This window comes from Lonchura striata, chromosome Z (assembly GCF_046129695.1).
Source record: "Lonchura striata isolate bLonStr1 chromosome Z, bLonStr1.mat, whole genome shotgun sequence".
In the NCBI taxonomy this organism is placed as follows: domain Eukaryota; kingdom Metazoa; phylum Chordata; class Aves; order Passeriformes; family Estrildidae; genus Lonchura; species Lonchura striata.
The window spans coordinates 34,995,421-35,008,588 of NC_134642.1; the positions used below are offsets into that span (position 1 = coordinate 34,995,421).

The window sequence follows — 13,168 nt, forward strand, 5'->3', positions numbered from 1 at the left end:
TGCAAGCTTCCTTAGAAACAAAGGTATCTTCCCAAATTAGAACCTACCTCACTGGTGGTCTCTTTAAAGCTGAAGCAAAATGAAAGATAACTTCGTATTTTAGCATTCTTCACATTCCAGTGCTAAAATGAGTTTAACCTGATAGTCATGCCATTCAACTGGAGGAGAAGTCTTGAACTGTCCCCTACCTGAATTTTCCTTTCAGGGAATGTACTACTAAATGACATGAACAGCCAACATAATCACTTCAGACAATTCAGGTTTTAGTTTTCAGGTTGGGTCATTTTTTTTTTTTTTTACTTTAATTACAGTATTTATATGAACTAAATTTTGGATGGGGGTTTTTCGCCTTTGTTTTTCATAAATAAGTGTAGAATTCAGCAAGTACATGAGAAATGTAAACAAAATCCTGTCTTTCAGGACTTAACAGACCTGTTCATGCAACTGATAGCACTGGTACTATAGCTGTGCTTGGAAATTCAGTTAATTTTGTGTGCGGCTTGTTGTGGTGTAAGCCAAATTTACAAAAGATAATCTTTGTTCTGAAGAATTTAAAATGCAAATAAAAAAGACAAACTTTGAGGACACATACACAAATTAAAATGAAGTGGCATGCATCTCTGCACAGGGGAATGATACCTGACCAGGGAACAAAAACAAATCACATAGACCCAGTCAACATTTGATATGCTGCTGCCATGCTGCAACCTCTTTGCTGCTACCATTTTTTGGTTTGTTTTGTGTTTTTGTCTGGTTGGGGTATTTTTTTTTTAAATTACATCCTCTGAACATCTTGCTGTGTAAGTCAAGAGAGTCTTACCTGGAGTAATAATAATAGTATTGGCTTCTTTTATCATTTCAACTGCATTGTCCACATTGATTTCTGTGTGAGTTCCAGTAATTTCCATGGGTTTTCCACCAGCTGTTGATGCAGTACCATAGCCCCCAAGAATCACATTTGCAAGGGAACGGTTCATAGCCTAAAAGAAAGGATGGTTTTGATCATATAAAGATGAAATCCAAAAATAAAGCTGAGAGTCCACAAATAAAACTTCAGAAAAAGATTTCTGAAAGTATTAAATATTTATAAATATAAATATTAAACCTTTATAAATAATAAATAAATTCCTGAAAATAGTCTTTATAAGCTGGTTTTGCCTTCTTATAATCCAAAGACTTTTAAAACAGGTCCTTTAGCAGCCATCACCAAACATCAGCTTTGAACTCATTACATTACACATGCAGTGGGACAGCGCCAATATTTCTCCAAAACAAAGAACAAAACTATGTGAATGGCAAATATTGGTCTCTTTTTGTTCTTAAAAGGGAAAAATATGAAAGAATGCATGTTTGATGACAGACTTTCTAAAAATTTTTTACATACACACACACATTTTTGCAAGATATTTTCCATAGTTTTTAACCAAATCAACATGTAAGCACAGCACTGCTCCCTGGCAGCATGGATTCCACAAAGCTCTTACAGGCAGTATTGAAGCAAAACTGCTACAGCGATAAGCAATTTTGTTTGGAAAGGAAAACACAAAAGTAGCTAATCAGTCACACAAAACCAGCCACATTGTACAGAACTGAAGGGGGCCATGGACTTACTGGCTGCCCACCAAAGGAAAACAAGAGATTTTAACTAGAATGTTTAAGAGGAGAACACACCCTGAAAATCTGGCTCCATTAGACACATAGCCAGGAAAAGCCATTGGCTAAATGCTTTCTTTGGCATGTCTACTTGTGACTGTGGTTCCAAAGCAATATCTGTCAATAACTGGAAATAGGCAAAACTTGTGACTGCAGGGGAGAAAAAACTTTAGAAGCAGGGAAGGAAGAGGATAAAATGCTTCTTTAATTACACATATGAGTCATACATCTTCTGTATTAGCTGAGAAACCAAGACAAAATTTAGGAATGGATCTGGAGAGACACAAACATAAGTAGGAGGAAGCACAAAATTGTGCTTCCAGATGTCCACTCTCCACTGTCATTTCAAATTATGCAGTTCTACAGGTTTTTTGCTATAGCCTCAGAAAATGTGCCATTCTTTGAAATTTATTATCTAGCAACTAAGCAGAACAATGATGTTAGAACATCTGTTTTTCCTGGTAAATCATCACTGTTTCAGATACTGTAAGGCATGCACACAAACACAGTGAAGTCAACATCTTTTACTGTCTGCAGCACACAGTAGATCACATGCCCTAAGAACACACTGCCTTTGGTATCTATCTCAATGTTACAGCACTTGTGTCAGGTAAGGCAGCCTAGACAGAAAAATACCCTCTGCAGATGTTGCACATACCAAGCTTACAGGAAGCAAAGCATATCTAAACCAAAAGACAACAGTTAGACCAAGTCAAAGGGGAAAAAAATTTAAAAGTTAAAATATTATTATAAATCTGACAATCAGCTAAAAGAAAGCAGGAGATTGAAGCACCCTTGCCCAGCTCTGCTGAGAAGCACAAAGAACTTCCAAGAAAAAATGTGGAAGGCACAGAAGAGCCATAACCTTACCAAGCAATCATTAACCAACATAGCTGGGACAATGTGACAACTCTTCTGTAGCCTCTTCCACCTTTTTTACTACCACAGACCACAAATATAGAGGTATAAATTGCAGGCTTCATCACTCATTGATAATCCAACAAGTGGCAAAAAGCCCTATGTACTGTGTGTAGACAAGTAACAACAATGGTCATGAGCTTAGAGTCCAGGGAAAATCAAATACCTGAATCCTGAAAACTGCAAGTGCTTCCACTCTCCCCACAGAAACCTCACAGCTAGTACACAGGAATGGCCAGCATACAATTTGTAAGACTAACATATCTGAAGAATATGTATTGTGTTGGTGTCTTAAAAGAGTCACAATTCACAGGATAAGCAGACAGTCAGGCCTTTGTTTTTTGAAGTTAAATTCTCTGTCCTTAACTCACTTATCAACTGCAGTTTTAAGAGATTAGCTGGACTGCCTTTGGAAAATTAAGCTACAGTTTTATCACAAAAATTATTTGAAAAATGTTGTAAAAATAAGGTTTCAACTACTAAGATTTGACCACAAATACCTTTTTACCTGTGCTAGGTAAGTATCAATAAATCCTAGTTTTGACAGAAATCATACTAAAAAGTAGGGGGAAAAAACCAAAACAAAATAAAAACCCTCAACAAAAACAAACTAACTGTAAACAAAGACCAAAAAAAAGAAAAAAGTCCTAAAAAGGGAAGGGGAAACTTTTGCTTCATTAGCACAAGTTGAAACACCAAGAGCAGAATTTATTGAAATTCTTGAGCATTTCTGTCTCCTGAAATGCAGCTTCAAGACAATGCTACTGAATCCCCTGATTATAACTATGCTTTTAAAAGTAATGATTTCCTTTAAAGGAAGTAAAGCAGAAAAAAAAAAATTCTGGCTAAGGGCATGTTATTCTGCTTATTGCACAGAAATCATACAAAATAATTTTCATTTTACTGGTTGATAAACTTCAGTTGTCTAAACTTATATAAAGCAGCACAGTATTTCTAGACACTACCTCAAAAATTAAACTTCCTGTAATCTGAGAAACTCTGAGGAAAGCCACTCTGTCACAGCCTAAATATTTTGCTAACTACTCCCTCAGGCTTCCTATTTACCTAGGTTCCTACAACCAACTTTCTATTTCAAAACTCTCTTATGAGTGCTAAGAGAGGGGAGCAATATTAAGAAAGGAAGGAGACAGTAAAAGAAAAATGAAGGTATAGATAGATTACTGGTAAATACATACCAAACAGTTCACATTTTCCCTAAGGTTTACAAGAATTTGATCCTTAAAGAACAGAGTTTTCATACCTGTGTTATCCATAAGCACTATTTTCCACTGATATGGACTAAATTCCTGACTGTACACAACTAAATGTATGAGCTACATAATTTGATTTCCTTTTGATAAGGAGACAGAAGATGTTCAAGAAAGAATGAGATTCTTTTCAATTCATTCCCAGAATTGTTCATTTGAACTCATTTTCATGTAGTTGCACAAGAATACCTTTTTAAGCTTTTCTGAAATTCTTCCTGAAGAATGATGGAATAATGAAAAAGAATGATACTGAACATTCCTAACATGGTAACAATACTATTTATCAGTGGATATGAAGTAAAATATGATTGCCAGAGCTGACCAGAGGAAAACATCAGACAGGAGAACAGTGGCACCAAACACACAAGAGCACAAGGGCAGAAATTAAGCAGGATTACACAACAGAGAATGAGAAAGCTGGCAGCTGTTGCACTGCAAAAAGTTTTCTTTAAACCATTTCCTCTCCATCTTTGAATACAAGACTTCTATACAAATGTTCCAGAGAAAAGGAGGTCACTACTAATAACACAATACAACTCTCACACCGAGATGAAGCTCAAGCTCGATGACACACAGGCGCATCAGCACTGAACTCGTGCAGGACTGCTGCCACCCCGTGGTACTCCGACGTAGCTGCTCTGAAGAAAAGGGCACACCTTTCTGCACTCCAAACCAAACTGTAAATCACTGGCTAACCAACCAACACATTTCTTAAAGTATCTCCTGCTACATATTAAATCTAGCTTAAATTTAACCACATTTCAGAAGCTGTATGACTGAAAAATAAATAGCTGACTATAAGTAATCATACTTCTTTTGAGCCTGAATTCAAATTCTTAATGCTTAAGTCAATGCAAGTGCTTTTCTCAGCATTTTTTTCTACTCTATAAACATTTAACAGTTAGAGATCCAATGGCTTATCTTCCAAAAAAACATGGTTAATAAAGTTTTTTCATTACTCAGCAAACAAGCAGAGTTTATGTTGACTTCTTACCACACACATGATGTAAGAGAGGATGGCCCCAGAGGAGCCAATGAGTGCACCAACAATGGTCAGCAAGTTGTTGTTCAGGAGAAAGCCCTCAGCACACAAAGCCCATCCAGAGTAACTGTTCAGGACAGTAATAACTACAGGCATGTCAGCACCTCCAATAGCTGCTGTTAAAGTGACACCCTGGAGAAGGAAAGAAAATACTTCACATCAGCAATGACTTAGGAGAACACCCTGAAAAGACACTCAGCCTGCAGCACTGAAAAATAAATATAGAATCATAGAATGGTTTGTGTTGAAAGGGACCTTAAAGACCAGTCAGTTCTAACTGCCCTGCCTTGAGCAGGGATATTACCAACTAAATCATTTTGTTCAGGGTCACATCCAACCTGGTCTTGGACACTTCCAGGAATGGGGCATCCACAACCTTTCTAAGCAACTATCAAGTTACTTAGAGCCTATTCAAGTATTGTCAGTGTAGGTATTCAGGCTGAGGATTGCATTTACCAAATCTGCCTTTCCAGAGAGGACAAAAGGTACAAAGGTACCCCACTATACTCATGCTCTCTTAGTTACATTTTTTTACTTGCAAAATTATCCTACCAGCTCCATGGAGCTGTTCATACCATTAAGGCATTCACGTTGAACGGTCTTTGCAAGACTCAGTTTACAGAATGGTAGCATTCAAGGTAAATTTTGCAACACTGGCACACACTGGTGTAAATGAATGGCAGAAGTTACACTTGGAAGTCATCTTAAATCACAATAATCTGTAAATCCAGAGCTCTTTTAGGTATTTTAGGGATTAACTTTCTAAAAAGTTTTCTTAAATATCACTCCGTCATATAAGAAACTTCATTAATCAATAGCTGCAAAAGTATAAAAATTCATTCCAATTCTCTGGAATAGTTCTGGTTTACAGCTAGATCTAACAAAGTCAATTGCTACTTGCTACTGCAAGTTACCACACAGGCAGGCACCATGCCCACTGTGACTCAGGATGGTAAAATATAATACATAAAGAGGAAACTTGCAAAACTGGAGAAAAAACTCCCTGTGTAACTTGTTTCACTTTCTACAATTCCTCAGCTTACCATGATGGCTGAGAGTGCTGACACAGAACCCAGGCAAGTAATTCCCGTGGTGTAAGAAGGATCAATCATGTAGGGAACCATCCCACCAATGCTGCCAACCAGCAATGCTGCATTCAGTGCATGTCGACCAGGCAAGAGCAGAGGGGCAGAATTCAGGATACCTGCAATCAAACATTTTCAGACATGAACATGAACATTCAATGAAGCCTGTTGCTTGCCTTCAGAGAAGACTGAGTAACTCAGCAAAATAAAAATTAAAAAAGAAAAAAAAGGGAGGGGTAGAAGATAAAACAAGTTAGTTAAGCTGAGATCTTCTGCTGACTCAGAATTGCAACACATTCAAATTTCCTCTAGATTCTCAAATACTCTTCTTTAAACTGTGAAGTGCTCCAGAATAGTTAGAAAATATTTTTTCCTTTCAAAAAGTCTTTTTATTTTTCCTTCAACTAAGACCTTCCCCATTGTCTCCATGTCTTTGTATGTGGAATATGACACACAGTAGAAAGAGGCTTTTAGCTGGAACTAGGATTATCTCAGTCTCTCAAAAACAGTGTGCTTAAAAAAATATGACTACACAGATAACACCAAGTACAAAACACTCCTGCTTTCAAAAACATTAATTTCACAACTACCCTCAGTCACACAGAACTCCCACAGCTTCTCACATCTGCAGAAACTTCAGGTGAAAAGGCAGTTCAGTATTTGTGTGATGCAGCTCAAAAAGACAGTCACATTTATTACACATTTATTTCATACTAGTTTGTTTTTTTTCAAACCACATGACAAAGAGTTGAAACAATGCAAGTTTCCCAGTAATTACTTATATCAGAAATAACAGTGTTCATTTAAATTTGAGGAAAAAAAATTTCTTTTAAAATTCATTTTAATGCTATTTCATTTCATTCATTTTAATTTTCTCATAAAGAATTGAGAAAAGTTGAATTCAAGGGACAAAAAAAACCTGATGGTGTCTGTCAAGGGAGTCAAAGTGTGTGACTTACTATCCTTTTCCATATCATAGGATCACTAGTTCACTAGTATAGACAAGCTTTGTATTTCATACCATGACAATACGAAAATGCAAGGGAGAAAAAAGTAAACAGAAATAGGAAAGCAAGCTCAAACAGGCAGTAAAGTTCACCAGGGGCATGCGCACAAATCACTGAGGTGGTAAAATGGAGAGAAAAACAATAACTGAGAAGAAATAAATTAATAACTACTTAGCAGAGATACATCAGAAATACATACTACTGACAAATCCTTCAAAAGATTATTAGAGAAGACAGCTTTCCATTCTTGTCATATTTCCTCCTTCAATGGCTGGTCTCACAAACACTGAAGAAAGCAAACAGATGTTTCCCAAAGGAACTATTGCAAAGTTAACAACAGGATTAGTAATAGGAAGCTCTTAGCCTGAAATTCTTAGTACAATTATTACCTCAGTTTCTCAAAAGCTCTGTTCTTACAAAACAAAAAATAAATGCAATAAAGAAACTTTTACATGCACAAGAAGCAGGAATTAGTGAGCATTTAACTTAGAAAGCGTATTTGCTAAAACACCAAGGGACATGGAGCATGGAGTATGCACATTAGGTAAAAGAGATAGTGAACTGAATGGTTTAAAGTAAGGCAGCCCCAACATTGCAGGCTGCCTACCTTAATGAAGATTGCAGTGTAAAGCAAAAAATCCTAAAAGTATTACTAATGCTCACTGAATCCAGCAACATGAGAGTTTCAATCAAAATGTCTGCTCAGAAATACAAAGTTGTGTTCATATAAGTTCAATAAAATGAATTCAAGAAAAAGCATCAGGTAGTGTCTTAACACCAAAGCAACACTTATTTTGAGACAAGATGAATAGTAATAGTATGCTAAACCACTGAAGACAATCTTTCATAACTAAAGCTGTACACAAATTAAACAGAATTAGAAACAAAAAAAGTATACTTGTAAAAATTAAAATATAAACTTTTACCTGGTCCAAAATACAATGTTTCTTTCCAATTACATAGCAGTCTAAAAGTAGAGCTAAGTCCCAGGGGAAGAAAAACCCTTTAACAAATATTTAATTCTGAATAGAAGGTCTCACCTTGCAGTTTTCCATATGCAACAAGAGAGCCACTGAATGTCACTCCACCAATGTATGTGCCAAGATATGCCACAATCTTGGTGAGGTCTGCAGCAGGATCAGTGGCGAAGTGAGGATATTCAATCATGTACTCTGCTACACAGGTGAGCACAGCAGCCAAACCGACCAAACTGTGGAAAGCAGCCACTAGCTGAGGCAGATCTGTAATCTGGATGCGTTTAGCGATTGTCAGACCTATTGAGAGTTGAAGTAAGAAGGGAAGTCTTAGAAAAGACAGCCCATGTTTCACCTACAAATTAATACAGGATGGTTCAGTGTGCAATGATTACACATACACAAGTCAGTTCCAACTAGAAATTGCTATGGCATTGAACCGAAGGTTACACACATGCATTTTGTGCATCATGAAAAATAGAAAGATTAAAGCATATCATGTGCTAAGAAGCTTCACTAAATATTGAGAAATTTATTGTTGTCTGTGACAAAGGCACAGTGTGAAAGAGAGAATTTAGCAGTATTCAGTCAGGAACTGAACAGAAGTATTAAGTGGGCAAGATCATTTACCTCTGGACACAAGTTTCCCTATCAGAGATTATGTGGTCCCGCTTTTCAGTCAGCCCATTCATTACCACACTGTGAAGCACTAATAAAAGCCCTGAAAGTTACGATATTTTGTTCACACATTTGTCAAATAATTTTGCACAAGTCACAAATGTCAGTTAGTCAATTTACCTGTGAGCTATAAAGTATTTTATGTATATACAGGTTGCATATATGCAGCAATGGAACATAGATTGTTAGTTCATTATACACATACCTATGGTCCCACCAAGTGCCATTGCACCTGACATCTGCGCCAACAACTCAGGCGAGGGATTAAGGCTTCCAAGAGTTGCGGCCAAACCTCCTGCAACACCAATCATACCCAAAGCATTTCCAAGACGAGCTGTTCCTTGGGTAGACAAACCAGCCAGGGCACCAACACAGCACAGTCCTGAGCCCAGATACATCACCTTTAAAATAAGAAAAAACATCAGTATGAAGTAGTGACAAATTTCACTGCTATAAAAACATGTCTGATAATTATACAAAATAACTGATTTCTCCAGAATGTGCTTTAAGTCACAATTCTTAACTAAAGTCGAGGAACTGTCATACAGGATGAGTTTTTGGCCAATTAAAATGTGATATCTATAAAGTTTTTCCATCACTTGATGATCCTTTTCTATCTGCAGGAAGAATACTAACTAGAGCCAAACCAATTTTCCACATCAGTTCAGAAGCAACATTTCCTTTAGCACAAACCCAAAGCTATATGGTCCTGTTCATTCTAGGGATAGTTTCAAAATTTGTTTATGGCAAATTTGAACTAAGAAATAGTTCAGATAGCTCTAAACCACCAGCAAGAGTGTGGCCAGAAGGAGTAAAACCGTGACCATTCCCCTGTAGTCAGCACTGGAGAGGTCACATCTTGGATCCTCTGTCTAGTTTTGGACCCCCCACTCCAATAAAGACACTAAAGTAAGTCCAGAGAAGGGCAACAGAGCTGTCAAGCATCTGGAGCACAAGTCTGATGAGGAAGGAGTTGGAGCTGTTCAGTCTGGAGAAAAGGAAGATCAGTGGAGACTTTATTACTCTCTACAACACCTCAAAATGATATTGTAGCCTGGTGGGAATTGGTCTCATCTCCCAGATAACAAGTGAAAGGACAAGAGGAAATGGCCTCAAGTTGCTCATGGGGAAAGTTATATTAGATATCAGGACATTTTTTTTTCATGGAAGGCATGGCCAAACTTTGGAACAGGCTGCCTAGGAAAGTGGTAGAGTCACCATCCCTGGAAGTGTTCGAAAAAACTTCTCGATGTGGTCCTTGAGGACATGGTCTAGTGGTGACCATGGTGGTGGTGCAAGGCTGACAGTTGGACTTGATCTTAAAGGTCTTTTCCTACATTAATGATTCTGTGGCACTCTATAACTGTTGTTTGCAAAAAGTATAAACAAACATACATGAACTGAGCTATATATGTCCAGATAATTGACAAAACAGAAATACATTATGGCCCCTGCCATAACAGTATGTCTGGATTCACTTTTTCCAAATGCACAATGCATTATAGATTTCTTTTTCTTACTATTAAAACAAATGTAAACAAAAATTTACTATAAAAGGTGTTACAGATAAAATCCCTCTATATCTCTCTGTGCTGAAAACTGATCCCATCCCTTTATAACTGTCATGCCAAGTTGAACTTTCAGAAACATTTAAAACAAAGACTGATTTCTGTAGTTACTGTATTATTTAGACTGCAGTTTAGGAAAACAGTCCAATAAATAAAAGCACCTGCTATGTTAACACAAAACCAAACAACAGAGCTTTTAAAGTATGTTAGCTATGTAACTGCAAGCTTTCAGGGGATCAGCTTCAGACTGGCCTTGTGGGAACATGCAGCTGATGGAAAGACCTTGGATTATTTGTTATTTACTCCTTAACAGAACAGACACAAAGAAACATAACACAGCACTGGGCTAAGAGCCATGAAGTTATCTTACTTGTTCAATGTTATAGCCACCACTGAGAGCAGCTGCATAGCCTCCTACAAATACACCACCAGGGAGCAGGTACAAGTAGTTGTACTCAGGAGGGTCTGTGGGACGTTTGAACATATCCAGCATTCTCTGTGTAACTAAAAAGCCACCTGAACAAAGTAAAGGAGCAATCTTTAAAAAATAAAATCTGAAATCAAGCACATTCCAAGTTATAAAATAAATATTTAGTAATACCATATCATCATACAATTTAGCAACCAATAAAGCTAGTAACCTAGAAAACTACCAGCAAACAAAGGTATAATCAGGATTAGATCATGCTGTCTCTTTTAGCCTATGGAAGAAATTCAGAAGAAAAGGAGGACTTGCTCTGGCTCCATACTTTACACTGACTGTAGCATACGGATCAGTTTATGACTACGTTCTTTTACACACCTGCTCTAGCAAAAGCAGTATTTCTAAGTCACTTAATGCTCACTTCATTGTCTTTTTATTATTGAAGTTGGGACTTCTGAAGCTCAAGGAAACAAAATTTTGCTCTATGCCACTAGTATGTATTTCAAGTAGGAAAATTAACAGAAGTACAAATCCTCTACAACTACCCTTTTGGGTTATACAGGAAAATATATTGTATATAATCACCACCCAAACTTATGAAAGGAAAATGCACATTTAAATAATTCCTAGAAGAGGTTACTCCACAGGGTATGCAAAATACCTATAATAACTACTGTGAAAATAGGAGAGCTAATGGGTTTTTATTGATAAATGCTCTCAGATTCTATTCTCAGACTAGTATTTCTGGAATTATACAATTAAATAAATAGAAGAAATTTAAAAATTACACTAGTACTTGAAGTTATCATTGGGAGAAAAGTTAACATTCATACCTGCAATATTGACTGAAGATATAAAGGCTGAAAGCATTGCTAGGCTTTGGGAAATGTTTTGGGGGAGATAGTGACCTCCCATCAGTATCAGCCCACCAACTGCAGTCAGACCTATTTAAAAGAGAAAAAAGTGTTACTGGAAAAGGTTACTGTGTAACCTTAAAAGGCTCTATACCTATAGGAAGTTTCCTTTCAACAGCTGGACCAGTCAATTCAAATTTTGACCCCCACTTCACACATTAATGCTTAAAAGAAGACTACCACGGACATTTTCACGAATACAAACATGTTCCATTAAGAAAAAAAACGAGTATATGAATGTAGTTTTGAAGAACAGTGCCTCAAGCACAGAGTTAGCCATGTACATGTTCAATAAAAGAAACGTTTTTTTATAATAACCAAAGTAGATCACTTGTGACCTGTCACATACAGCCAAACACAGATACATAAAATCTTACTTATAAGAATTATGAATTTTATGGGTATTTTAGGATTTATTTTCTTTTTCCCCCTCTCTCAAAACACATAGTTTGAGAAGATGAATAGAAGAATGTAAAAAATAGGAAAGATGGTTTCAGGGCAATCTTTTGAAGAGGTTAGAGGAAAGATGTGGTCTACAAAAAGAGACTGCATCACTCCAAGTAAAACAAACTTCTAAGCAAATAGGTCAAGTGTAAAAATTACTTATGAAAATTAAAAGGATACAGCATCACATTGGCCTTTCTTTTGAAAAATCATACTCTCAGAAATACATTGTTTCAGGCATCCTTGCTATTTATGAAAATAAACTCAAACATGCACATTAGTACTAATTCAGGTAAAAGAAGTTGTGCCTTCTTCAATAGAAGACAAGCAGCTGTGTGACAGCTACTTACCTGAGATAGCATTAGTCACAGACATCAGTGGGGAGTGCAGAGCAGGAGTCACACCCCACACTGTGTGGTACCCCACTATTCCAGAGAGGCCAAATGTCGTCACCATTTGTGTGAAAGCAGCATTAGGTGCTACAATGCCCAGCCCCAACATACCAGCTAAACCTAGAAGGAAAGCACAGGAAAACTCTAACTTTCCAATGACTTCTTAGATTTAAACTGTATAAACAGGAGCCTAGAACTGATACAAAAGCAAAATGGAATTCTCTGCATGGACTAGTTTCAAAATCAGGGAGACTTTTTTTTTTCAAATACATTAAGTTCTTTCAGTGCTAATCTTTCCTTTGTAACAGAAAATAAAGCCATAAATATAATCCACACATATTTGTTACACATGGACACAATGCAGCAAAGATAGGTTTCTACACCAACACTGAATCCTGCCACTCTTCTGTTCCATAGAAAAAATGTAGAAGTCACAATTATGTTGAAATATTGCTCGGGTGTATCAAAGCATATGTTTGAAGAACAGGAATTAAAATTAAGACTACTGAATTAAATAATTACTTCATGCAAAAATTCTGATGCGCTGAGAGTAACAAATGAAACTAAGAGCCAATACATATTTGTCAAATCAAAGTCCTATTTCCAATAATTCAGTAGACTGTGGCAATTTAAGTCTCACACAATACAGTAAAATCTGAAGAAAGCAATGACATTGAACTGATTTTGCTGCAAAGTATGGGCACAGTCTGTGGTAGGAGTCCTTCAGAATTTAAAGCATTTTACTAATATTTAAGTAGAGTTAAACCCATATATGTGGAGAGAAACAGCACTTGTTGAAAT

General features: G+C 36.8%; 2 protein-coding genes across 2 annotated transcripts in view; one reads left to right on the plus strand and one right to left on the minus strand.

Moving 5' to 3' along the window:
• Positions 1 to 13,168, plus strand: part of FGF10 (fibroblast growth factor 10) — a 525,855-nt gene that overhangs the window by 229,605 nt on the left and 283,082 nt on the right. The gene's annotated exons all lie outside the window — the stretch shown is intronic.
• Positions 1 to 13,168, minus strand: part of NNT (nicotinamide nucleotide transhydrogenase) — a 46,296-nt gene that overhangs the window by 17,024 nt on the left and 16,104 nt on the right. Inside the window, exons 11-18 of the mRNA XM_021553866.3 lie at positions 12,326 to 12,487; positions 11,451 to 11,561; positions 10,564 to 10,709; positions 8,831 to 9,026; positions 8,014 to 8,247; positions 5,925 to 6,085; positions 4,834 to 5,013; positions 821 to 980 (exon numbers count right to left, since the gene is read on the minus strand). Coding sequence (XP_021409541.2) covers positions 821 to 980; positions 4,834 to 5,013; positions 5,925 to 6,085; positions 8,014 to 8,247; positions 8,831 to 9,026; positions 10,564 to 10,709; positions 11,451 to 11,561; positions 12,326 to 12,487 — 1,350 coding nt within the window. The remainder of the gene's footprint in view (positions 1 to 820; positions 981 to 4,833; positions 5,014 to 5,924; positions 6,086 to 8,013; positions 8,248 to 8,830; positions 9,027 to 10,563; positions 10,710 to 11,450; positions 11,562 to 12,325; positions 12,488 to 13,168) is intronic.